The 26218-nt window shown below is 46.6% G+C and overlaps 3 protein-coding genes, 1 long non-coding RNA gene and 1 other non-coding gene across 7 annotated transcripts in view; 1 reads left to right on the forward strand and 4 right to left on the reverse strand.

Annotated features, from left to right (window-relative positions):
• Positions 1 to 2024: 2024 nt before the first annotated feature.
• LOC141974574 (uncharacterized) lies at positions 2025 to 3985 on the reverse strand. Its single transcript, XR_012635776.1, has 3 exons — positions 3721 to 3985; positions 2584 to 2658; positions 2025 to 2159 (listed from the first exon to the last, which is right to left on the reverse strand). It is a non-coding gene; the product is annotated as an uncharacterized LOC141974574 (long non-coding RNA).
• A 26-nt stretch (positions 3986 to 4011) lies between these two features.
• PHB2 (prohibitin 2) lies at positions 4012 to 11752 on the reverse strand. 2 transcript variants are annotated; one of them, XM_074934296.1, is made up of 9 exons: positions 11675 to 11752; positions 11387 to 11531; positions 11139 to 11223; positions 10148 to 10227; positions 9683 to 9813; positions 6489 to 6618; positions 5721 to 5826; positions 5214 to 5289; positions 4012 to 4092 (listed from the first exon to the last, which is right to left on the reverse strand). In XM_074934296.1, the coding sequence occupies exons 2-9, from the start codon at positions 11511 to 11513 to the stop codon at positions 4012 to 4014; spliced, it is 816 nt and encodes a 271-aa protein (XP_074790397.1). In that variant the 5' UTR covers positions 11514 to 11531; positions 11675 to 11752. The 2 variants fall into 2 exon arrangements, with proteins under 2 accessions (XP_074790397.1, XP_074790389.1); XM_074934288.1 differs by having other exon boundaries at positions 9683 to 9867.
• LOC141981108 (small nucleolar RNA U89) lies at positions 4840 to 5140 on the reverse strand. Its single transcript, XR_012637663.1, has one exon. It is a non-coding gene; the product is annotated as a small nucleolar RNA U89 (small nucleolar RNA).
• Positions 11753 to 11782: 30 nt separating the features above from the next.
• On the forward strand, positions 11783 to 16128 carry EMG1 (EMG1 N1-specific pseudouridine methyltransferase). Its single transcript, XM_074934305.1, has 6 exons — positions 11783 to 12315; positions 12403 to 12504; positions 12903 to 13044; positions 14989 to 15047; positions 15216 to 15365; positions 15812 to 16128. The coding sequence occupies exons 1-6, from the start codon at positions 12172 to 12174 to the stop codon at positions 15923 to 15925; spliced, it is 711 nt and encodes a 236-aa protein (XP_074790406.1). The 5' UTR covers positions 11783 to 12171; the 3' UTR covers positions 15926 to 16128.
• Positions 12121 to 26218, reverse strand: part of LPCAT3 (lysophosphatidylcholine acyltransferase 3) — a 31548-nt gene continuing 17450 nt past the window's right edge. The window contains exons 2-14 of one of the 2 annotated variants that reach the window (XR_012635758.1): positions 24613 to 24720; positions 24393 to 24499; positions 24147 to 24240; positions 23952 to 23989; positions 22659 to 22837; positions 22140 to 22248; positions 19460 to 19546; positions 18778 to 18944; positions 18150 to 18297; positions 17151 to 17309; positions 16934 to 17060; positions 15180 to 16785; positions 12121 to 12396 (exon numbers count right to left, since the gene is read on the reverse strand). Coding sequence is in view for 1 of the 2 variants with exons in the window: in XM_074934279.1 (XP_074790380.1) it covers positions 16944 to 17060; positions 17151 to 17309; positions 18150 to 18297; positions 18778 to 18944; positions 19460 to 19546; positions 22140 to 22248; positions 22659 to 22837; positions 23952 to 23989; positions 24147 to 24240; positions 24393 to 24499; positions 24613 to 24720 (1313 nt within the window). In the remaining variant the exon portion in view is untranslated. Of the gene's footprint in view, positions 12397 to 14239; positions 16786 to 16933; positions 17061 to 17150; positions 17310 to 18149; positions 18298 to 18777; positions 18945 to 19459; positions 19547 to 22139; positions 22249 to 22658; positions 22838 to 23951; positions 23990 to 24146; positions 24241 to 24392; positions 24500 to 24612; positions 24721 to 26218 lie in introns of those variants that run through there. The other variant, XM_074934279.1, reaches the window with a different exon arrangement.

The raw sequence follows: 26218 nt of genomic DNA on the forward strand, positions 1-26218 counted from the left end.
ATGCCCAAGTGTCATTGCCTTAGGGAGAATTGCCAGTGTGCCAGTACCAGGTAGTCCATTGACCTGGAAATGGATTGGAACCAATGCTTGAGTGGTGAAAGGCACCCATATGGTATTCCAAACCCACCCTGAGCCAGCCAGTGCCTCTTAGCTGGCCCACCTAAGATCCGGTGCCCTAGAGGTAAAAGGCTCTCTATCCCATTCCCTGTCTCTGTCTGAAGCAGACAGTTCTGTGAGTTGGGATATGGTCAATAACTGTGGATTTTACCCTATGTAGTCAGTGGCTGAGGTCCTAACTGCTCAAAAACATGCTGTTATTCATTCAGAATAACTTCTTTTTTCATCTGAGTTTCTGAAATAAGCTAATTAAGCCTGGTACTCACACTGGTGGTTGGGTAGGGCTTGTATAGGGTTGGTTTGCCAAACACTGAAATGCAGCCACCTCTTGGTTCAGAGACAGTAGCTGTTCAGCGGCTGCACAGCAACACTGTCACTTCTTGTCCTAAATGATTGTTCAAAGAATTGTAGCTGCAAGCAAAATGTTTGGGATGAGAGAATGGAATGATCAGAGCTGGAATGTGCTATGGGCCCTGATTCACAGCCCAACTCTTGGGGGAAAAGAGCAGGGTCTGCTCAATAACACAAGGTTAGGTCCTTGTTGTACGGTCTCCGCTGATCAGTGCAGGATGCAGTGCCAGGCTTCCCAAGTGTGTTTTCATTTGTGAACTAGATGAAAAGCTATTTAAAAAACCAAATGAGTGGGTTTGTTAACCTGGCCCTGTCAAGGCACAGAAGGGGTTGGTTGACAAAAGTGAATGACGGTGTCAGGTGCTTAGACCTTCAGTGAGGAGCACAGTGTATGAAAATGAACAGAATGGGGAAAAAGGGAAACTCAAAAGGCTGTGTCTGTTTCTCCTCCCTGTCTCTCTCAGCACTTTGTCCTAAACCCATCTGTCTCAGGGTCTACACTACAACATTAAGTCAACTAAAGTTAAGCTGATATAAATAAAGCAGTGCTCCATGTCCATGCTTGCATCTTCTCCTGGCAGTATGCATCCACACCAGGAGCACTGAAGGGGGGACCTTATGGGACAGCTAGAGCCTGGCAGCCCTGGGACTGACAGCCTCTGCTGTAGGCAGGGGGCTCATATCTGGCCCCTGCCCAGCTGTTAGGTAGGTGCTGGCTCACAGCTGGGCCCCCCCACACACTCCCCAACAGCCTGAGCTGTCAGCTGGGGGCTGAGTTCACAGCTGTGAGCCCCTGCAGGGCTGTTTCACAGTAGGGAATCTACCAGCAGTGAAATCAATATTCTTGACAATTTCATGGCTGCTGTTATTTCACATTTCAGCTCCTGCTCTGGCTGTCTGCCCATGGGGGTGAAGGGGTGTTCACAGCTGGAGTCCTCTCCCCTGCTGCTGATAGCCCAAGCTTTGAGCCCCATGTGGGGATCACAACTGGAGCCCCTGCGGTTTGAGAGGAGCAGAGGGACCAAGGGGGGTCTCACCACCCTAAATCCAGTTTGTAGCTGAGCAAGAAAGGCCGGGAGACAGCTGAATTAAATACAGCTGTTTATACAGCCTCCCAAGCAGCATGCTCTGCAGGAAGTGCTCACAGCAGCAGTCTTGCTCTTGTGGGGCTTTTTTCATCCGCTTGGCTCATGCAGCTCAAAAGGCAGTGGAACTGGCTCTGTACAAGTCAAATAATGGAGAACACATCTAGAGATGAAGCAAGTGTGAAATTGAGATAAGAGGGTGCTGAGGAAGGGAGATGACGAACCATGTAGGTCTTGCTGTGAACTCAGCTCCAGAGTGTATCAGGCTGGGATACAAGAGTGACCCTGCCCAAGTGTGCTGGCAGGAGGGCTTCATGCATCAGCTCCAACACTCCCCCCAAACTCAATGAGGGTTTCACACCCTGTCCCCCTACCATCTTGGTTCTGGTCACTGCCATACCCAAGCCCCTCTTCTAAACCAAAACAAACACAGAACTCATTCTCCACTACTAAACACACCTGGGACAAAAGTTTTTGTTCTTTTTTTACTTTTACAAACTTTTGAAAGAATCACTGAGCAGATAAAATTATGTCATCTGAGAGCCCAAAAATGGCAGGAGCCCCATGAAACCTTCATTCAGGAGTTTTCCCATGGGGAAGGGAGGGCTGGAAGAGAAATTAACAAGAGATTCATTGAAGTGAAAGCTAGGTGCTGGTACCAAAACAAAGGCCTCACAGGCTTGGCAGACACAGCAGTTACGATTCTAGTCTTATTAAAATCCAAGCACTAGTAGAGGCTGGGTGTGAATAACAGGTCCCCAAGGGCTCATACTGCCCACCCCTGCCTGAGTTTAAAACCACCAAATGGGATTTAATAGCACCCAAATGAAGCAGGAATTAAACTAGCCAACTGGTGAAGCCCAATGGCATAGATGGCTCCCAACACTGGGGATTGGGTACCAGCTTGGCCATTGCATTAGGAATTTCAAAGTGAGTGAGAGAGAACAATCAGTGAAAATTAACAGGCACCAGCAGAGGGCCCAGGCAGAGCGGGAATCTTGGGTGAGGGAAGATCGTCAAGGTCACTCACACATCTTGCTCTGTCAGTTGGTGTGAATTGTTCTAGCAGTTTCATTTCTTCCCTGGTTTGGTCAGGAGGCTGTCACTGTGGGGACAGAGGAATGAGACATTACAGTCTGGGAGGCACACATGCAGGGGCTAGAGTTTAACAGTTGATCAGGCTGACATTTGGAGAAGAGTTGGCCTCCAGCCCTGGCTTCACTAGCATGTCTCTCAAAGCTCCATGAGCCCCCTGGGAGAGGTAAAAATTCAACCCATTTTGCAGTGGCAGAAATAAAGGCAGAGGGAAGAAATTACTCAAGGTCACAGCTGAAACAGAACCCAGGAGTCCTGACTACCAGGCCACCTGCTTTAACCCATTAACTTAGCTACCGAAGACTGGCTGGCCTTCCCCTGTGTCACATGTGGGATTCAACTGGGGAACAGACTCTGGGCCCAGGGACAGGAGATCACCCTAAACACCATAAGTCTTTGAGAGCATGGAGGGAGTTCCAACCTGCTTGGAGAAAGCCTATGGAGAAAGGGATCCTGTACAGAGAAACACACTCCTCCTCTCCTCCCCCACCAAAAACCACAGCAGCCAAACACACCCACAGCATGCAATTCCCATACCAACTGCCTCCTTCCATGATCCCACCCCTCCTCAGTCTGGGCTCTCCTCCTGTGTGTCTCCTCCACTTTCAGGAACCCACCCTGATCCCATCTTGGCCTGCACTGACCATGCTGCTAAAAATACTGATTCACCACCCATCTGGCCTCCAACCTCTCTCATCCATCCATGGCATTATCTCATTCCCATTATCCCACTATTGGAGCACCTCACAGCGTGATGCATTTGTCCTCACCACACTCCTGAGAGCTACGGCAGTGCTATAAGCCCCATTTTACAGCTGGGGAGCAGACAGAAACCAAGACCTATATCCTCATATGCCTTTAAGCACCAAACTCCCACTGACTTGCCCAAGGGCACACAGGAAGTCTGTGGCAGGGCAGAGAATTGAACCCAAGTCTCAGGCTAGTGCTCAAACCACTGGACCATCCTCTTCCATATGGCACACCTCCCTGGCTGCCTGAAACTCTGGGATACCCAGCAGCCCTGCCTCCCATGTGATGGAAAAGGGCTCACACAAAGTGACCTGTGCCTTACCTTCCTCTGCATATCAGGAGAGGCAGCCACAAAAGAGAAAAGAGAAAAACTATTAGATTTAACTTGATTTGAATCCCGAGCTTTAGAAATATAAGCAAGGCCCTCCCATGCTATCCATGGACTCACCCCACTCAAGAGAAATGTGATTCAGAGGGACAGAGCTCCAGAGGGGTAACTCTGGGGCTCAGAACACCTTTAACATTCACATAGAGAGGGAGTGAGTTTGAGGGAGGAATCCATCTTCTGGAGCTATTTGGAGCCTCTATGACACTCTTCCCCCCCCCCCCCCCTTTACCTGGTGAAGCCCTCATCCTGTAGGTTCAACTGTAAGTTATCAGCTGTGAGATACACACGGTTCTGCGACGCCGCAATCTGGAAGAGAGACCAAGTGAGGGCAGGGTGGCTGGCGTGGGAGCGAGTTCACAAAGGGGTGGAGTGAATGAGACCCCTCCACTCAACTGCCCCCTTGCACACACATTTTTGGGTGGGACAGACTCTGTGCTTTTGAGTGTAGCCTAAGTCCTTGGAAGGGGTCTCGGGTTATTACATGGGTGAGTTGCGAGCAGTCAGCCTCCACCCCAAACCCCACTTTGCCTCCGACATTTATAATGGTGTTAAATATGTAAAGAAGTGTTTTTAATTTAAAAGGGGGGTGGGGGTCGCACACAGAGGTTTGCTATGTAAAAGGGGTCACCAGTTCAAAAGTTTGAGAACCACTGTGTTAAGGGGCTTCCAAGAGAGGCTGGGGAATCCCCATCAGGTTAGCAAACACCTATCAGGGATGCTCTAGGTTTACTTGGCCCTGCCTGAATACAGGGTCTGAACTAGATGACCTCTCGAGGTCCCTTCCAGTCCTACATTTCTACACCTGCTAATTGAGGCAGCACCAGTTAAACTTTAAACTCAGTTTAAACACAGATTTAGTTAAAACTGGTGCAAAGTCATGTGTGGACATTTCTTAGTCTGATTTATGTAGAACTGGGTTCAGTGAACCAATATAAGCCAGGCTTACAACCAAATTACGAGTGTCTACATGGGGTTCTATATTGGTATAATAGCATATCTTGTTCAAGCAGTACAAGTATGAATAAGAACAAAGCCATGTCCCACATCCAGTGCCATCAGATTTTGAGAACTAGTGCTCATTTCAACTTCCCATCACATTGACCTTTGGCCCCCAAGCAGGCATGTGCCCCCTTTCCCAAACCACAGGGTACTGGGGCCTCTGGGTGGCTGTGGTTGGGTATGGGGTGCTGAAGTTTGATATAGATCTGCCTTTACGGTTGGGGGGTAGGAGCTTCCCCCCACACCAAGATCACAGATCAGTACAGACAACCCCCACCCTGACCAGAATGGTGGGGGTGCAAAGGGGCAAGGTCACGAGGAAGCAGGTCACATTCGCCTTAGACTCATCACATGGCCTCTGGGATGGGTGGGGGGAGTGCAAACAAGTTAGTGAAAGGGCATGAGACAACCCTAGGCCCCCAACTCACTGTCTTGGAGATGTTTTGGGCAGCTCGGATCTTGCGCAGCTTGATATAGCCTGGGTTCTTGCTCAAGGCTTCACCAATGTGAGGATGACAGTAAGTTAAGGGGGGAATCTGCTAACAGACCCCCCACCCAACTTTCCCTTCCTGAGTGATACCAGATTCTCTGAAACAATGCTCATTAAATCACCTTGACCTTTGACCTCATGGGACACCACAAGCCTCCCCAAGCCAAAGGCAATGGGACTGAGGGGCCGTAGCTGGAAGTTTGATGTAGATTAAGTAAGCGTCAGTTGGGAATGGAGGCTCCAGCCTATCACCAAGATCACAGGCCAATGCAGACAGCCCCCATGCTCTGCCCAGGGAAGGGGGACAAATGATAGAAGGCAAGTCACATCTGCCTTCAATCCATCACATGGCTTCCAGTATGTGTATCGTGGGCTGAGACAGACTCCCAGAATCCCTGTGCTCCAGCACGCCTCCCCAATCACACCCACATGGCATGAAAAGGATATCATCTTGGCAGCCGTGGCTTCCCCCTCTGCCTGGACAATCTTCTGCTTCTGTTCCTGCTTGGCCTTCTCCACCAGGAACTGGGCTCGCTGGGCCTCTTGCTGGGCTAGGGAGGGGAAAAGGCCAAAACCAGAGACATTAGAACCAGGTTCCATCCTTCCAAATCCCATGGCAGGATCCTTCCTACAGTCTATTCCCTGGGGCTCGTACTTCTCACAGCCTGCAGTTATGGTATCACCATAACTGCCCTTGCCCAGCTAGTCATTTACTTAGATTGTCCATTTTTTGACACAATTTATGTGTTGGCAGTACCTAGCACAGGGAGGCTGGGGCCCTTAGGCACAACCACAATACAGCTACAAACACTAATAGTCAGGAACTGAGCGTATCTCCCTGAAGCAATAGGAACTGAAGCCTGCTGCAGGAATGGAGAATCTTCTAGTCCAGCTTCCATGACCAAGCACTTTCAAATGCTGCCCGTCAAATACACAGGTTCTGGATGCTGGCCAAAGGAGCCAGACTTTTGCAAGACCTGACTGTGATTATATCCATGTGACATTAGTGCCATTTTAGACAAAACTTTCGGCACTGAATTTCCTTATACAAAAAGGAAAGGAATGGAACTGCCTGTGGCTAACTGTCCCAGTAGGATTCCAGAGTTCACCTGTCACAGAGGCAGATGGGCTGAGGATTCCAAAACAGAAGGGCTGCTCCTGCAGCACTCATCCCCTAACACTGTGCTGAGGCTTGAGAACAGCACCAACTCACCCACTTGCTTAGCCTCAACAGCCGCTGTGTACTCGCGGCTGAAACTTAGCTCTGTGATGGCCACATCATCCAAGATGAGGCTGAAATCCTTGGCTCGCTCTGTCAGTTCCCGTCGGATTAGCAGAGAGACCTGAAATGAAAGAGTGGGTAGGAGGGGCAGAAGGACTGTAACCCACAGATCTCTTCCCAGTTACCATTCCCTCCAGAGCATCATTGCCCCCCTCCCCTTCAATCCACTTCCTAGGGCCCCTAGTTCCCAGTATCCTGAGCGATAAGGAGAGGATTCTTGAGCAGCACAGGACCCTTGCATAGGAACGTAAGAATTGCCAGACCAAGACCCACGGTCCATCTAGTCCAGTACCCTGTCTCTGACAGTGGCCAGGGCCAGCTGCTTCAGGGAAAAGTACAAGAAACCCTGCAGCCAGCAGATGTGGGAAAATGTGACCATATTAGGTTTCAGCCTGGTCTCTAATAGTTAGAGATTGGCTTAAACTCTGAAGCATTAACTAACTCTGGATAGTCCTGATACCTATATGAATATCCACTCTCTTTCAATCCTGCTAAGTTCTTGGCCTCAGTGACATTCTGTGGCAATGATTTCCTCAGTTAGTCACTTTCAATGTCATTGAGAGTCCTCGTGTTCTTGTGTTCTGAGACAGGGAGAAAATAAGTTCCTGATCTCCCTTCTCTACAGGGGTCATTATTGTGTAGACTTATGTCCCCTCTTATGTCTCCTTTCTAATGAAACAATCCCAATCTGTCTAGTCTCTTCGTTTTTCCAGGCCCTTGATCATTCTCATCACTCTTCTCTGAACCCACTCCAGTCCCGCAATATCCACTAGAGAGGAGTGACCAATACTGCACACAGTATCCAGAGAAGGCTGCACCAGTAATTTATATAAAAGCATTATAATATTCCCTGTATTATTCACAATCCCATTCCATACGCCTCCTCATATTTTGTTTTCCTTTTTTAACCACAGAGACTGTCAATGAGCTGTCTGTGTTGCCCAGGTCTCTCTCCTGAGCTGATACAGTTAATTTTGAATCCTGTATGGCGCAGAGGTTCAGCTTTTTCCCTCCCTCATGCATTACTTTGCATTCATTGACACTGGATTTCATTTGCCATCATGTGACCCATTCCCTTAGCATGTTTGGGTATCTCTGAAGTTCCTCCCAGTCGCCTCTAGTCCAGACTAACCCAAATAACTCTTATCTCCAGATTTTGTTTCCTCACTGCTCACCCAGGTCCCTTACAGATCATGAACACATATTAAACAGCATGGGATCTAGTACAGTCCCTTGAATTCCCAGCTGTTAACCTCTAATCAGGATGCAAACTAACCATTTATTCCTACTCTTTACTTTCTGTCTTGTAACCAATTTTTGATCTACAGCTATATGTTGTCTCTCACCCCCACAATGACTGAGCTTCTTTAGTAGGCTCTTGTGTAGGACCTAGTCAAAGGCTTTTTGGAAGTTTAAAGAAATGGCAACCCTTTCTTCTTTATCCACTATTTCTCTTACACGTGCAAGTAATTCTGAGATGTATGAGACATGATTTTCCTTTGCAGAATCTGCGCAGGTTAGACATTATCAGATCATGAAATTCTAGGTGTTTTGTTGTTTATAATCATTTCAACCTGTGTGCCAGGCACAGATATATGACTAACTGCATAGTAATCCCTCAGATCACTCCTAGAGCCTTTTTAAAATATAAGTACACCATTTTCTATCCTTTAATTCTCTGGAGCAGAGGCTGGTAATGAGAGTGTAACTATTTTGTTAGCAGCTGCGCCACTTCATCCTGAAATTCCTTCTGTAACCAGCTGGGCCTGGTGATTTTGCCTTTTAAATTATCAATTTGGAACAGACCTCATCTTCACTACCAGAAAAGAACAGATTATGGTAGGAATCCCTTCAACATTCTTAGTGCTGAAGACTGATGCAAAGAAAACATGCAACTTCTCAACCAAATCCTTAATTGTACCTCTGATAAGCCAGGGGACTCACCAATTCTCTCAGGCTTCTTGCTTCTCATATGTTGAAAGAATCTCATTTGTTTTATTTCTTTCGCTATTTGCCCTTCAAACTCTATTTTGGCCCTTCTAATTTCCCTCCTATACATTGTCTCCTATAATTTATGCTCCTGTTTATTGGCTTCATAAGTCCCACCTTTTGAAAGATTGCTGTTTGGCTTGAATAGCATATTGAATCTTATTCAGTTATATTGGTTCACTCCTTGGCTCTCTGGATCGCTTTTAGTTCAACGCACCTATGTTGCTTCAATTATTGTTTTTATAAGTAGCATCAATTCTACATCTTTGGATTTTACCTCTTACTTTTATCGTTTAACTTCTAAAAGGGCCTTTTGACTAACCTACTCATTTTATTGAAATCTCCCTTTCTAAAGTTTAGTCATTTTTTGATACCCTAACTGCCCCATGGATGTTGAGCCTTATTATACTGTAGTCACTATTCCTTAGTGGCTCTGCTACTGTCACTTCTTGACTTAACTATCAGTTTCTTAAGACTAAAAGGAAAGTGTTCTTTTTTCTCTTGTGCTGTCTAGAACTTGCTTCTTGGAACAGCTCTCTTAAAATGTCAATCAATTGCTTCTCTAAACTTGGTTGTGCTGTTGGACCAGGCTGTGTGTGGGCAGTTGAAATCCCCCATTATCTTCATTAAGTTTTCCTGCCTCTGATGTCTCTCCACATTGTGCACTCAATTTCCTCTTTTTGATCTGGAGGCCGGTAACACATTCTTACATCTTGGGATTTGTACCCCTGGAGATTCAATGGTGTGATCCTGGCCAATGAAAATTTTTCATCTCGCTGGATTCTATCTCTGCCATCTCTTCAGTCTAGTCTGTCTGACTTGTATAGATTGACCTTACGGTTCCTTCCTTAGGAGTCTACACTTGACCTCCAGAATCCCTTTCCTACATTTTCCTGTGTGTCTGGTCCCAACATGTACCAGGACCACAGGCTTCTCCTCACTAACCAGAAGCCAGTTGAGGTGTCTCGTGGTATCTTCCATCATTGAACCTGGCCGGAAAGTGACTCTGACCCTGGTGTCAGAGGGCTAATCCTTCCACACTAGCCTCTGTCCCTTGTCCATTCTGTGCATCTGGGTTGGGGGTGGGGGGGAGGAGAACAGATCACTCAGACAGGCACCTCTGATAATAAACAGACCTGAGCTCGTTGAGTGATGAGTTGTGAAGCATTGAACTTGGCCACAACACTTTTGAGCACCTCGTTGACGATGGAAGGAAGGACCCGCTCCTCATAGTCCAGACCCAGACGCTGGTACATTTTGGGCAGCTCTGCAGCATTGGGGCGTGAAAGGACACGCAGAGAGATGTTCACCATCTGCAGATCTAAGAGATGGAATCAGATTGACTACATCCCCAAAGCCTAGCCTGGCTCCCACGAGCTTCGCCAATACCCCTAAATCTGCAGGCCCTACACCACTACTCCAGTCCTAGGCTCCCCTCTTTCTGCTAAAGTCTTACTCCTGGCTTGCAGCTCCAACTCCACTATTCAACTCCTCTGCTTAGGCTCCACATGCCCCCTAGTATTCTAGCACTGGGCTAATACAGAAACCATGGACAAAGAACTGTGTCCCTTCCTCTGTCCTGGTCAAGTAGATGGTCTCACCTTTGGAGCCCGTTGGGGAGGAGATTTTTCGGGGTCGAGCTCGGATATCATAAATTATTGGATACTGAAACCAGGGGATCCTGAAAAGCCAAGGAGAAAAATCATGTTATACAAACAACAGAAGTGTCACAAAGGAGGGAAAGGAGATTGGGATGGAGAGTGTATGTGTGTGCAATGGGAGGGAGGGGAAACAGTGAATCCAAGGACTTAATAATACTGGAGAAGGATGAAACCATATTTAGGGCACTAGCTTCGGACCTGGAAGACCACAAACCCCTTCTCTACCACAGCCTTCCTGCATGACTTTGGCCTTGCCTCAGTTCCCAGACTATAAAGCAGGGATAGTAGCATCACCCTGCCTCACAGGGGCATGGTGAGGATAAATATATCTAAGATTGTCATATGAAGAGCTTAAGTTCTACAGTAATGGGGGCTACCCCCCCCAGAAGTATCACAGGTAGATCAGTACTAATGGAGCAGTTGAGCTATTACCTCAGCTGTTTCCTGCTAAAAACTTTAACTTTTTTCTGTTTTGATGATGACATTAAATTTCTAACAAGTGGATTTTTTGTAGTCTCTCCCTATTTATTAAATCCAGAAAGTGGGTGTGTCACACTTGATACAGTTATTTAGAGGATCTCAATTTAGCTGTGATGTTGCCACCTCATTGCTATAAGTTCCCAACTTTGCTGCTGCCATGCAGCTGAAGATGGTACCCAGCAAAGCTCTGTCGGCAGCACAGGTCCTTTCAGAGGTACAGCAAGATCTTTAGAATAGTTAGTAGATTTTAAGTTAAGATTTAGGAACTACAGGAATGTTTATGCTCCTGAGATTAAGGCTACTTTTTCAAAAAGGAATTTACTGGTGGTAGCAGTTAAAGTCTTGGTGTGATACCCGCAGGTGATCACAATCAAGAGGAAGTTGGTTCAAAGATAATCTAGGGATGTGGATGAAACCCCAGGAGCACCCCTCAAGCACCTCTGACCCTTACCTGAAGTGCAACCCCTCGGCCAGGATCGTGTCTGGCTGGATCCCACCAATGCGGTTGAAGAATATTGCCCTCTGTCCTCCTTCCACTGTGGGGAGAGCAGACAGCAGTCAGGCAGGGCCGGCAGGGGGGAAGTAGAGCAGGGAGAAGAGAGTGGAGCGCGGGTCAGGCCAGGCCGAGCGGGTGCGGGGTGGAGCACGGGTTGGGCCGGAGGGGGCGGGGGGGTGGAGCACGGGTCCAGTCGGACTCACCAGTGAAGACCGACTCGCGGACCCCGTAGGCGACGGCGCCGGCTCCCAGCAGCAGCTTGAGGGCGGTGCCCATCCCGCGCGGCCCGGCGGGGAGGCGCCCCGCCAAGTCCTTCAGGTTCTGGGCCATGGGGACTTCGGTTGGGCGCTGTGGGACGGACAGACAAATAGGCAGCCGCGTAAGTTAGTTAGTCAGTCAGTCAGTCTCGCTCCCCCGTCCCTTCCGTGGGCCCCGACGCGGACTCCCCTACGGCTGGGAGCTCAGCCCGCGCCCCCTAAACCAGTTCTCACCTGCCCCCACGTTGCCGCTACAGGAGGAGGGAGAAAGGGCACCGGAAGTGTTCTGTTCTAACCCCTCCGGCAGGAACCGGTAACCGGAAGCGGCTCACCCCTTTTCCAACATGGCGCCCTGAGCTTAAAAAAACAACCGGGCAGATGCCATGCCCGCTTCAAAAATGGCAGACGGAAACCAGCCTCGCTGCGGGGAAGAAGTAACTTTACACCACGGCTTCATAATTTCGATCATCGGGCACCACTTTGGATAATGGTAACATCCCAGTAACGGGCCAGCCTGCCGGGAACCGAGATACAGTGAGGGTAAATATCCGGACACAGGGCACGTGACGTCCATGTTTCGGTTCTCTTACCGGAAGCAGCCTCTCGCACACCGGAAGTGCTGGGAATATGGGCCAATTTCTAGGCTCCGTCTGCGCCGCAGCGGGGGAAAGTGCGAGGTCCCAGCTTAGAAGAGCACGAGCTGCAGGTGTGACGTCGCTTCCGGTTCTAAGATGGCGGTGCCCAAGCGGCAGCTCCGAAGACCAGTAGGGGACGCGGCGGCAGAGACTGACCCGGCCCGGGAGGCGAAGCAGGCCTGGGGGCAGCGACGGCGGCTTCTAGTACTTCTCGAGGGAGCCAGTCTGGAGACCGTGAAGGTGCCGGGGAACGCGACTGGGCTGGGTCCGGCGGGACTCGCCGTGACCCACCTTGTCCTCACTCTCTTCTCGCCCCTTTGGCTGCAGGTTGGGAAGACGTACGAGCTGCTGAACTGCGACAAGCACAAATCGCTGCTGCTGCGAAGCGGCCGGGACCCAGGGGAAGTGAGGCCCGACATCACACACCAGGTACGACCCCCGTTGTGCAGGTCCTAGGAAGGGCCAGGTCGCTACGCCAGGCACTAGTCCCTGCAGGAGGCGCTTATGCAAAAGCCACCCGAAAGGGAACGTTTTCTCTGGTCTCCCCATAACGAGAGGTCAGCTTGTTCTTTAAAGCAGGATTGGCCCTTCCAAATATTTTTTTTTAAGTTTATTAATCACATTACCCACGTAAACAGCCATCTTTTAAAATTCTGCTGCAGTAGACCTAGTGCACCTTTTTGGATCTTTTCTTACCACTTCTTCAGCAGAATAGTCCCTTCCTGCTCACTGTGCCCAGACCCTGATGTCTGAGAGTTGAGCCTTCTTTTTAGCATCAAATTCTCTGGTGTCATGTGCTTCCCCCATTGTGTGCTTTCTTACTTAAGAGCCTCCTGATGCTCATGGACAGTCCCCTGAACCGGGCTGGCCTGCTGCAGGTTTACATCCACACCCAGAAGAATGTTCTCATTGAAGTCAATCCCCAGACCAGGATTCCCAGAACCTTTGATCGATTCTGCGGTCTAATGGGTAAGAGGTTCAAACTGCTTCATCCCCTTCTAGCTCCCTGCTTATGACACTTTGACCTGCTAGCCTGTTTCTTTATTTCCTTCCCCCTCCTCCACTTGCTTGAGCCCTGGGTTCAGTAGCTTCTCCCCTTAAGCTGGGGGAGGGGCCTTCAGATATGAGCGAGCACAGGATAGAAAAAAAATGAGTACTTGTGGCACTTTAGAGACTAACAAATTTATTTGAGCATAAGCTTTTGTGGGCTAAAACCCACTTCATTGGATGCATGCAGTGGAAAATAAAGTAGGAATATATATATATATATATATATATATATATGAAAAAATGGGTGTTGCCATACCCACTATAACGAGTGATCAGTTCAGGTGAGCTATTAGCAGGAGGGGGGGGGAAAACCTTTTGGTAGTGATAATCAGGATGCGCATCATCAAGGATCTACAACCTATCCTGAAGGATGATCCCTCACTCTCTCAGATCTTGGGAGACAGGCCAGTCCTTGCTTACAGACAGCCTCCCCAACCTGAAGCAAATACTCAGCAGCAACCACACACCAAAAACACTAACCCAAGAACCTATCCTTGCAACAAAGCCGGTTGCCAGCTCTGTCCACATATCTATTCAGGGGACACCATCGTAGGACCTAATCACATCAGCCACACTATCAGAGGCTCGTTCACTTGCACATCTACTAATGTGATATGTGCCAGCAATGCTCCTCTGCCATGTACGTTGGCCAGACCGGACAGTCTCTACGTAAAAGAATAAATGAACACAAATCAGACATCAAGAATTATAACATTCAAAAACCAGTCTGAGAACACTTCAATCTCCCTGGTCACTCTCAGACCTAAAAGTGGCAATACTGCAACAAAAAAAACTTCAAAAACAGACTCCCATGAGAAACTGCTGAATTGGAATCAATTTGCAAACTGGACACCATTAAATTAGGCTTGAATAAAGACTGGGAGTGGATGGGTCATTACACTAAGTAAAACTATTTCCCCATGCTTATTTTTCCCCCCATTGTTACTCACATCTTCTTGTCAGTTGTTGGAAATGGGCCATCCTGATTATCACTACGAAAGGTTCTCCCCCCCACCCCCCGCTGATGATAGCTCACCTTAACTGATCACTCTTGTTATAGTGGGTATGGCAACACCCATTTTTTCATGTTCTCTGTATGTGTAGATAGATAGCTATATCTTCCCTACTGTATTTTCCACTGCATGCATTCAATGAAGTGGGTTTTAGCCCATGGAAGCTTATGCTCAAATTTTAGTCTCTAAGGTGTCACAAGTATTCCTCATTCTTTTTGCTGACACAGACTAATACGGCTACCACTCTGAAACCTGTCACCACACAGGATAGAAGGAAGCCATAAATATTCAGGGCTGAAAATTTTGAGGAAAGATTCAAAGAGCCATATAGACTCAGACTTTAAGGCCAAAAGAGACCATACTCATTTAGTCTGACCACCTGTGCATTGCAGGCCACAGAACCTCACCCACCCATTCCTGTGATAGACCCATAACCTCTGGCTGAATTACTGATGTCCTCAAATCATGATTTAAAGAGTTTGTTACAGAAAATCCACCATTTACACTAAGTTAAAACTGAGAGTTGACCCTGCTGCAGAGGAAGGCAATAAAAAACAAACGAACCAACCAACCCTGGCTCTGTTTGCTGTGGTGAAGCAAAATAACCTTCTGCAAGTCTGGGGATGTAAACTGCAGCCATAGATTGTTTGGGAGAATGGGATGAGAGAAAGGAGTCCAGGTCTGAGCCTGAGGGGTGCTGCCCCAAAGGAAGGTTCTACATTGTTAAAGGCATTGGAAATTAGGAGGTTCAGACACAAAACTTGAGGCTTTTCCCAACTCAGCTTGCTGAAGAATAGGTACTCTACAGTTGGCACATGAAAATTTCCTTGTTCTCTTTTTCTCCGACCAGTTCAGCTGCTACATAAACTCAGTGTCCGTGCAGCTGATGGGCCCCAGAAACTGTTGAAGGTAAAAGTTTCTATTCCTAACTGTTGAGGGGGAACTTAATGACTCTGTGGTGCTCCGTAAGGGCTGAGAATGTGGTAAGAAGTGAGCCTCTGCTGCTGTACAGAAAAATTGTTTGGAATCCCAAGATCTCACCTTTAAACCTCAAGCTAAATGTGTTTGCCCATGCAGGTCATCAAGAATCCAGTGACTGATCATCTCCCTGTGGGCTGCATGAAGATAGGCACCTCTTTCTCAGTTCCAAACGTGACGGATGTGCGTGAACTGGTTCCCACTGCAGAGCCTGTTGCAATTGTTGTGGGAGCTTTTGCCCATGGCTCGGTAAGGGTAGTGGTAGCTGACACACCTCTTCTCCAATCATTGATTGCCTGGTGGAGCAGACAACCTGTCATGGGAAGTAGGGGACTCTTTCCCTTTCAGTATACATCATGGTGTTCTTGCACTACAGAGAGGATGCTGTTGATGCAAGGCCTGTGCTCACCTGCATGATTGCTTATCTTAAGGGGGTATTCCCTTTCAATTCCTCTCCCAGAATTGCACTGAAATTTTATGATTTTCTGCCACAGCCATGCTAACCCACTTCATCTGGATGCAAAATGTTATGAGTTAGTAGCTGTCCTGCCCTGCTTCAAGGGTGGGTGCCTATCAGTTTTGGGTGGATTGCAGTACATAGTGTGAAAAATACTGAAGTGCAGTGGTTGGGGGTGTTAACTGACTGGATAGTAACATGGATTTCCTACTTCCCCCTCATTCTTCTCTCTCCCCAGCTGAATGTTAACTATACAGAGAAGATGATCTCCATCAGCAACTATCCCCTCTCTGCTGCCCTGACCTGTGCCAAGATCACCACAGCCTTTGAGGAGGCATGGGGGGTGGTGTGAGCCCTCCATAATTGGCCCTGTGGAGTAGGACTCTGATCTTTCTAGAATTGGCAGCTATTTTTCTACTCGTGTGTGTAAGGAGCACTGAGAGTCAACGTTGGCTGAAGGCTTAGTAGTAGACTTCAAGGCATACCATGCTGAGCTTTCCTTCCATACAGGCTGCTCCCATGGTGAGAGGCCAGTAGGCACCCCTCTGGGGCTGTTCTTTCTCCTTATATTAAAATTACTTTTGATAAAGATGCATTTTTGTGCTGTGAATTTTCTAACTGCAGCTGAGGAGAGATGCTGGAGGGTCTATGCCTGTATTATGACCTTTGCTGACAAACCTATTCCTCAGCAGCAGCTGACTGTACAGTCAAGAGTAACTGTCACTCAACCATACCCTGATAAACCTGAGCCAGAGAGGTCTCCCACAGCAGATATTTAACATTCTTTGGACCTACTGTTCCCTGGGGAGGAGGTTCCACCCCTCCCACTCACCAGAAAAGGCAGCTGAAGCAGGAGGGGGGAGGGGAAAAAAAAACAGGAAACAATTTTTATCTGGGATGACTGAGAAGTAGAAAATTCAGAGGTGATTCCATCCCCACATAGTGGTGGTGTTTAGTGCTTTACAATCATTTGAATTCAGCAGAAAGGAGTGTCCACCAGAGGGCAGCAGAGAGATAAGGCAACATGTAGAGGGTGTGGAAAGTGGAGGGGCATTGCCCTCTGCGCTCCTCACCAGGGGGTCTCTGACCCCATACTCTCTTTTCCCCTCATCACATTGACAGAACAGTTGAACTTGAACACAGAAAACTTGACAGGTGGTGCTTTAGCAGGGGATGAGTCCATCACCTGTGACAGTTCACGCATGGTACAAACTGAAAAGGAGACAACAGGCAAAGTTAGGAATAAAGCAGCCTCCATTGACATCTGTTATCCCTCAATCCTGACCTGCACCTTTGCCCCCTTTGCTGTTCTAGGCCTCATCTTTGCCTGCCCCACTCTGCAGCTGTACCTAAGTCTCACCTTTTGGCTGTTACTCTGCTTTCTTTAGCTTTTCTTTCCGTGGCACAAGTGCTCTGCGGATGTAAGGCAACACGAGCAGTAAGGTGAGGAATATCATGTGGCCTAAGAAATAAATAGAGCTATACACCTGTCAGGGGAGAGAGGGGATTAATTATTAGCTTGCATGCTGGTCTCTCCCATCCCTCAAAATCTTGCTGCCTTTAAGGCTTTTATGTACCTTGATCCACTTGTCCCAGGCAAAAAGGCAGAATGGCACCAGTGAGTAACCCATGAACATCCAGTGGATGGTTTGCTGCAGCACATAGTAGAGAGGCTGCAGGATGGTGATAGAGGCCCAAGCACTCAGAACAGGAGAGTCCCGCACTAGGTTGATAGCCTGACAAAAAAGGAAAGAATGGTCAGTATGATATTCCTACTGTAATTTGACATCTGTATGCATTACATTCAGGGCCCTGTGCATTCAGTAATCATAGACAAAATTGGTCTCTATGCTCTGAAAGATGTAGTGTTGTCAGACTGCAGACAGTCAAACAATGACTCTAAAAACAGTTCAGAGTTTTAATGTGAACCCTAAAGAGATTAGCTATAAACCAGGGTTGTCATAATAAATCACAGTTAACACATTTTTTTAATGCATTAATGACATACCTATGGGTGGGGTGGAAGGCATCAACACTGTGCTGGATGGGGTGCTGCACTGGAACAGCCTGCAGCCGCTTCTGGGAAGGGGGGCTGAAGCCCAGAATCCCCAGCCCTGACCCTCTATTTAGCCCCCCTCCAAATTTAAATAAATGGTATTCTAATGTTTAACTGCAATTAAAACTGATCAATTAATTTTTTAATCACTTGACAGCCCTACTACCAACAGTGAAATAGTTTAGTTTTAGCAGATGCAACCAGATCATGTGCTTGCAAGTTTCCCAAGTGCCCAGAGCATCAGTTGCCCCCTACCCATATGCCAAACTGGCTTCCTCCCTGACATCTTCTGTGATGGAATTATGGATTGTCCATACAGGTGCCAGCAATCCACTTAAGAGCAAACAATATGGTGTAAAATGCAGATACGTAAGGGACAGGTCAGTTTTATATTTAATTGAGGTAAAGCTTCCAGCGTGAAAGTTTCCCAAAGTTGCCACAGACTCCTGGGTCCTTAGAGCCCATGGGGCCTTGGCTATCACAAGCCATCCCCCCTGCTAATATACCAGACACAGCGTACCTGTCTTTCAACGATGACTATAAGGAACTCCATTTGGAAGCACACAAGGTAGCCAGAGTGCAGCCCATGCCACACAGCCAGGAAGAACAGGGCCAATGCCTGTGACAGAAGCTTGTTACCCAAGAACTTCAGCCGTTTGAAGATGTAGCTGGAGCCAAGAAGAGAAACTCAATGCAGTTCTGATTGATTAGCTCCTTTCCCTCTGCACACTGGGGACATGTGTTCTGAGAGACTGAAGGTCTCTGTGTCCCTTCAGTGGGATAAGCAGCAGGGCTGTTCCTGCTGCCTGGTCAACATGCCTCAGCCCTGCCCTGGAGAGATCCTGGCTAATGGGGAGAGGCCAACCTGCTGAGAGCACTCAAGTGTTGAGGTAGGTGAATATTTCGCATGACTGAGCACTTGTCCAACCAAGAGCTGAGTCACATCATTTCAAAGGGACCACTGAATGGTCATGAGATGGGAAAAAACTTTCAATCACAACTGCTTTTGGGCCACCTTGGAACCAGTGCCCTAGAGACAAAGGGCTTCATACTCCATTCCCAACATATCTGCCCCAGCAAGCCCTCCAACTTCTGGCCTGGGCCTAGATTGAGACTGGTGCTCTGATTGTGAAAGGCCCCCTGCTCACCGAGCCACCCAGGCATTGGTGTTGATGTTGAAGGAAGCAATGGTCCCCGTGAAGAAGGGTGTTGTCTCGAATAACCAAACCTTCATGTTGGCACAAGCATCCCACTGTGGTTTCCCATTCTCATCCTGGCCATTGTACCCAAGGCCAACGAGGATGCAGACGCCTTCCTGTGAGAAGCTACATATATCAGGGAAAAGCAGCACCTCCTACTGGAGAAGTCAGAGTTGGGCAGTTATAGGCTCCTCCCCCACAATGGCACAGTGCCTACTGTTGGGAATGGCAGAGATGAGCTGCTACAAGTTGCCTCCCTACTGGCTAGGAAGGGCAGAACTGGGTAGCAGCAGGATACTTCAACTCCCTGGTCTGGCTATTATGTCTTTCTCCCAGCAACTGAAACCGGGGGGGGGGGGGGCGGTACAGGGAGATGGATGGATTTTTCCCATCCTACAAAAATATGAAATTTCAAAGTTTTCCCCATTCCACAAAGAGTTTTGGGTTCACCAAATCAGCATTTTCTGATTAATTTATTTTGTCAAAACATTCCCAACCAGCTCTTTGTCACAGCAGCCCCTGTGAAGGAGGGCTGAGCAGAGCAGCTATAAGGTTCTTTGCTCTGATGCATCTGTCCTACTCAAGTTAAAAGGGGAGGTTTTTTCAGGGCATATCCCCTCTCTGGACTCACCGTGACAAGCCAGCAGGTGACATATTTGTAGAGTGTCACTTTGCCCCAGATCAATATGTAAAAGCAGCGGAACCAGAAAGGCTGTTCCTGCAGAGATACAAAGAGAACCCAGGAGGAAAACAGAAATGGTGGTGAAAACTGTCCAGGTGTTATATTAGCTCTGGCACAACATCTCCTGGATCATGGAGGAAAGCCCCTACTGAAGCAGTCCAGTGGAAGGATTCACATTCATGACTTCAGAGAACCCAAGAGCTCAGGTACCCTAAACACCAAGCTAGCCAGCAGTACTGAGACACAGACAGCATTACGAGATCTGAGCACGTGAGGTCTCATCTCTCTAGTCTGATCTAGTGTTTAAAGGAGAGATACTCTATTTTATATGGCTACCAATAGTTAACCTCCTATAATCCAACTATTTTACAGCCAAATACCAGCTGGAGCAGTAACATAATAGCCATTTCAGAAGCATTTTAGGGTTAATATTAGGGCTGTCAAGCGATGAAAAAAATTAATCGCATTGTTAAACAATAACAGAATACCATTTATTTAAATATTTTGGGATGTTTTCTCATTTTAAAATATATTGATTTCAATTATAGCACAGAATATAAAGTGTACCGTGCTCACTTTTTTTTACCATGCAAATATTTGTAATAAAAATAAATATAAAGTGTTTTTCAATTCACCTAATACAAGTACTGTAGTGCAATCTCTTTATCATGAAAGTTGAACTTACAAATGTAGAATTATGTACAAAAAAAACTGCATTCAAAAATAAAACAATGTAAAATTTTAGAGCCTGCAAGTCCACTCAATCCTGCTTCTTGTTCAGCCAATAGCTCAGACAGACAAGTTTTTTAACTTTGGAGGAGATAATTCTGCCCGCTTCTTGTTTACAGTGTCACCTGAAAGTGAGAACAGGAGTTCTCATGGCACTGTTGTAATGCGCTAAAGATTCATATGTCCCTTCATTCTTCAACCGCCATTCCAGGGGACGTGTCCATGTTGATGACAGGTTCTGCTCAATAACAATCCAAAGCAGCTTTCTTTTTTGGTGGTTTGGGTTCTGTAGTTTCCGCATCAGAGTGTTGCTCTTTTAAGACTTCTGAGAGCATGCTCCACACCTCTCATGCCTCTCAGATTTTGGAAGGTTCTTCTGATTCTTAAACCTTGGGTCGAGTGCTGTAGCTATCTTTAGAAACCTCACATTGGTATCTTCTTTGTGTTTTGTCAAATCTGCACTGAAAGTGTTCTTTAAATGAAAAAAGTGCTGAGTCATCATCCGAGACTACTATTACATGAAATATGTATCAGAATGCTGGTAAAACAGAGCAGGGGACATACAATTCTCCCCCAAGGAGATCAATCACAAATGTAATTAACACATTTTTTAACAAGCATCACTAGCATGGAAGCATGTCCTCTGGAATGGTGGCCGAAGCATGAAGGGGCATACGAATGTTTAGGATATCTGACACGTAAATACCTTACAATGCCAGCTACAAAAGTGCCATGCAAATGTCTGATCTCACTTTCTGGTGACATTGTAAATAAGAAGAGGGCAGCATTATCTCCTGTAAATGTAAACAAACTTGTTTGTCTTAGCACTTGGCTGAACAAGAAGTAGGTCTGAGTGGACTTGTAGGCCCTGAAGTTTTACATTGATTTTTGAGTGCAGTTATGTACCAAAAAAAATTTTACATTTGTAAGTTGCACTTTCACGACAAAGAGATTGCACTACAGTACTTGTATGAGGAACTGAAAAAATACTATTTCTTTTGTTTATAGTTTTTACAGTGCATATATTTATAATAAATATACACTTTGATTTCAATTACAACACAAAATAAAATATATATGAAAATGTAGAAAAACATCCAAAATATTTAATAAATTTCAATTGGTATTCTGTGTAACAATGCAATTAAAACTGCAATTAATTGCAATTAATTGAGTTAATCACATGAGTTAATTGTGATTAATCGACAGCCCTAGTTAATATTTTTATTTCTAAATTTTAAAGTCCTTGTTTGTTCATGGTTATGTAGAAAAACTGATGAACTTTAGGGAGAAATCAGCCATGTCTCCAAGGATCTTAAAAAATCAGATCAGTTTCAAACTCAAGTGAGTTAACCTGAAAAGTGAACTGGACCTGCTGAGTAAAGTCACTACTTTATTTTTTTAAGCAACAACATTGACAAACAAGCAGGACCCTGAGTGGATCCTTCATTGTTGTGCTGGCATTAGGGAATGCTTAGTTTGTGAAGTCTTGAAAATAAATGATTCATGATTTCTTCTTTACCTTTTTTAAGTATAAAAAATCCTAGGAAACTATATGCAAAGAACTTTGTTATGGTAATGATTAAAGGCTAATCATTACATGATCAGGAAATATAAATGGTTCCAACAGCAACAGTAACTGGATTGCACTAAGTTTTTTGTTCAATTTATAATTCAGTAGTCGTGTTCATCATTAAATGCAACCCCTCAGGCATGCAATGCTACTGAATTAGTGGGGGGTGCTTAACATTTGCAGTGACTAACCTTCTGTGATATTTAACTACGCAATCCTTAAAAGTTTTCATTTAGTTTTACAATTCCTGTCTTGAGTAGCTGGTGCCACCTACGGGAATAGATTAGCTTCTAAAGCTCAACTCTTACTACTAAGACTAGTACTTACCAGGTATGCATCAGAGATGAGGTCTTCATCAGAGATGTATTGGCTCACTAGGGTATAGGTTACCAGAAAGAAGAGGCCTAGGGTAAGGCGCTTGACAGCAGGCACAAGGCTGGGAGGGGGGAAAGAAAGTGGAGATCAGAGGTCAAATGTTGGAAAGAAACTCAAGACTCCCAAATTGAACAAAATAGAAGTGGAGATAAGGGCTCAGATGGGGCTGAAGGAGGATCCACTGCAGTGGCCACCCCCACTGGGAACTGGGATCAAGACCCTCACAAGGCTTGGGCTGGGTCTGCATTGAGTTTTCCAGAGTCAGAACAAAACAACAATACCCAAGAGCAGTACTAAGGAGGGTGCTGTGATGTGGCAAGTTTGTAGGCTGCTTCCCCCTGAGAGTCAGTATTGACCCCTGAGCTCCAGTGTGGTGCTAGATGGCAATGTAATGCAGGGACTGGCGTGAATATCTTGGTAAAGGGTGCTTGGGGCTCTCATGAGGGAGGGGGCCAGCGTGGCTCTGGTTACCTGTTGGGTCTTTGGCCTGGAACATCAGTCATCTCGCCCCTTGCCAGTTTCTGATAGTCTGTCATGGAGAACTGGGGCCCCACCATGAAGGCACCATAGAAATAGGAGAAACCCGAGACCTCCAGTAAGGTAGGAACTCCATGGACTGCAAACCGCTTCTGCTCAGGGTTCAGGGACTCCTGTATCAAAGGGAGCGACATTAATATTGCCCTAGACTAATTGTGGATTTAACTCCCGCAATCCATCTCCCCTCTGGTTTGAGTTATCAACTGCTTTGCTCAAAGGACTCACCAGTTCATTGATTCCTGTGGATGCAAGCCTGCTACCCCACAACAGCAACAGTATCTACATTGAAGGCCCAATCATGGGGACCCACGCTCCCAGCTGATCCCTCAACAGGGGGAACTGCACCCACCCCCTCCAGCATGCCAAGTGCACTAGGAGCTGCATTCCTAGTCTCCTCTAGTTTGCAGTGGCATGCACACACCCCAACTCATACAAAGCTCCAGTGCTGGGATCCACACTTCCCAGCAGAAGGATACATTCCTGGGGCACAAGCCCATTACACTACTCAATAGTTTTGTTATTTGAACTTCACCTTGGAAGTCTCAACTGAACCATGCTCTCTTATTATCAGTGGTGATTTGTCTGGGTGGTGGGGACAGGGCAAAGCCCCAAACAGTAGACATGCAAGGGATATGTTAGAATGGGGATTAGGAGACAACAGCAGAGATTCTAGTCTCTCTTCCTCCATAAGGAAGCAGGCTTTCTCACACCCTACTCTGGGTAGGGTGACTGCTCCCTAGTTGCTAGGGTCCTGGTCACAACACCCTAAACAAGGAATAAGGGGGATGGGCAGGTCATCTACATGGGTAGGCACCCTGTGGGACTGAAGAGGGGAGAACAGGGATGAGACTGAACCAAGGGAAAGGAGCACAGGAAGTATGACCCAGTGCTGAGATGTCTGTAAGACTGGGGAGTATTTCCGCAAAGGAAGGGCCCCATTGTTCAGGACATGGGGAACTAGAAGCCCTGAGGAATGGATTTTATGAGATTTGGGAGAGAATAAGATCCTGTCATGGATCCCAGAGCTGAAATGGCTAGCCCCAGCTGTGATTACTATTATCCCAGACAATCCCTTTCCACTCTGGAGTTCATGTCCCTTACACACATGCAGATGCACCCTCCCAGCCATGGCTTTGCTGAGCTGGGGATTTAGCTCTTTGACTCTCTCCCCAGAACTTGACTCTTCTGGCCTCCAGAAGTGGAAGAGAGAGATGGGGCTTCACTCACCAAATCCTTCCCTCCATCGTAATAATCGATGGCCAAGCCTAGAGATAGAGAGAGAACAGAATTACGCTGAGACCATCTTTGGAAGGATACGGCTGAACCCCTAAGGATTTAAACACCTCCTCATCTTTGGGGCAGGAGTGATGGAAAGCATATACACAGTGTATGTAAGGGAAGGGAATAGGTGGCATCACTCACCAATCAGCTTGAGAGTCAAGACACAGTGTGGCATGGTCCACTTAATGTCATAATGCTCTGTGGCGGTGAAGTAATAACCAGCCATAAGGTATGTCTGAAAGAGACCATGGTATGGATTACTCAGGCTGACTACTGCAACAAAACTTGTTCTATCCCCTCCCATGCTCACTACTGGGAAGTAAAGAATTGGGTAGCAGCAGCAGGCTTCCCACTCTAGGTGAACACAGAGAAGAAGGAGGCACTTACTATTTGAAAGCAGAAGGTGGTCAAGACAGCAGTTATCGTGCGGCCCATAAGCCTCAGTATGAGGAACTGGATCAGGACACACAGCAGGGAGTGAGTGAACTGCGTCCCTGTAGAGAGAGATGGACTGGGAATTGAACTACACAGCAGCTCCTAACCACAGGTTCTCAAACCGCAGCAAGCTCTGAGCCAAGCAGCCCATTTCTCCCCATATCCCTCTTACCGAAGTTGAAGTAGGCAATTGAGAGCCCTGTTAGGGTGTTATACAGGTGAATGAGGTAGACCTCCTTCTGGAAGAGGAAATAGCGCTGGAACAAGGCAAAAGGGTATCCTGGGTGAGGAAAGAGACAGGAATATAACTTAGTGCAGACAAGAAGACAGGTTTATACAAGTCCAAGCCATAAACCTCTAGGGTCCATTAGTGGGTGTGTGTGCTCCTGGGCTCTGTATTCCCCCTACCCGGTGGCCCAAGAATTAAGGTTGCCTGTGCAATCTTAATTCAGCCCCCTTGTGTACATGCATTATGACACAATCTTTAATTACATAATCACTATTATTTCCACAGGTTTCAGAGTAGCAGCCATGTTAGTCTGTATCCGCGAAAAGAAAAGGAGGACTTGTGGCACCTTAGAGACTAACAAATTTATTTGAGCATGAGCTGTAGCTCACGAAAGCTTATACTCAAATAAATTTGTTAGTCTCTAAGGTGCCAGAAGTACTCCTTTTCTATTATTTCCACAGGATCCCTACCTCATTTAGTGCAGAGGATGAATGGTGCTCACTGAATAGGCAGTTATTCAATACTTTGTTCAATGAGGAGAAAACAATGTGTGGTTCTAAGACTTATTTACTACACACTATTCAAACCCTGTTCTGAAGACAAAATTATTCATTTCCGCATAGACTTTTCTGCAGCACGCATCACTACAGCATACAAGTGCTTCACAAATGTTAATTTTTCTTCACAACACCCTGGGAGGCAATATGATATTATCCTCATTGTACAAAAGGGAAACTGAGGGGCAGAGATTAATGGCAAGAAGTTCCCTCTAATTTTAGGTGCTCAATTTGAGATGCATGGAACTTTTTTCAGAGTAATTAGCATTATATAGCACTTTATGTATTCAAGTGCAGCTCCCACTGACTTCAGCTGCAGCTGTGAGTGCTCAACACCTCTGTAAATCAGACCTCAGAAAGTGAGGAATACACAATTAGTGACCATCTGTGAAAAGTTTGGTTTAACTGATTTCCCCAGTATCACGCAGGAATTCTATGGTAGAGACAGGAATGAATCCAATTGTCCAGGGCAGCATTCAACTGTGTTAATTATGAGACCATCCTTTCTCTTCCTGCAATCCCCAACTTTATTCACCTTCCAACTTCTGCACCAAACGAGACAGGGGTCCTATAGACAACAGCCACCTTCACTACGCAACCCTGATTTGTTCTCAGGGTCCCATACAAAATGTACAGAGGAGCTGTGAGGGGATGGAATCTTTGGAGATTTTAGCTGTTAAGCTCTGCAGGGCTCTACTGAACATATTAAAACTGGTTTTTCGAAGGCTTATAAACTTGGCCAAATTTGGGCAGATTTTCCCAGGAACAGCAAAAGGCATCTCTCTGCCTCTGGACACAAATTTCAACCCCTGCTCCAAAGCATAGGGGCACTAGAGCTGTTCAAGGAAAATGTCTCAAGGATTGAAAAAAATAAAACCCCAAACCAAAAAAAAAAAACAACAAATCACTCTCAGAAACGGCTGAACCATTTTGGTGGAAACTTTCCCCCAAAAAATTCAGCCTTAGGAAGACACCCAATGGGAAATTTCAGA

This window comes from Natator depressus, chromosome 1 (assembly GCF_965152275.1).
Source record: "Natator depressus isolate rNatDep1 chromosome 1, rNatDep2.hap1, whole genome shotgun sequence".
NCBI classification, from domain to species: Eukaryota; Metazoa; Chordata; order Testudines; family Cheloniidae; genus Natator; species Natator depressus.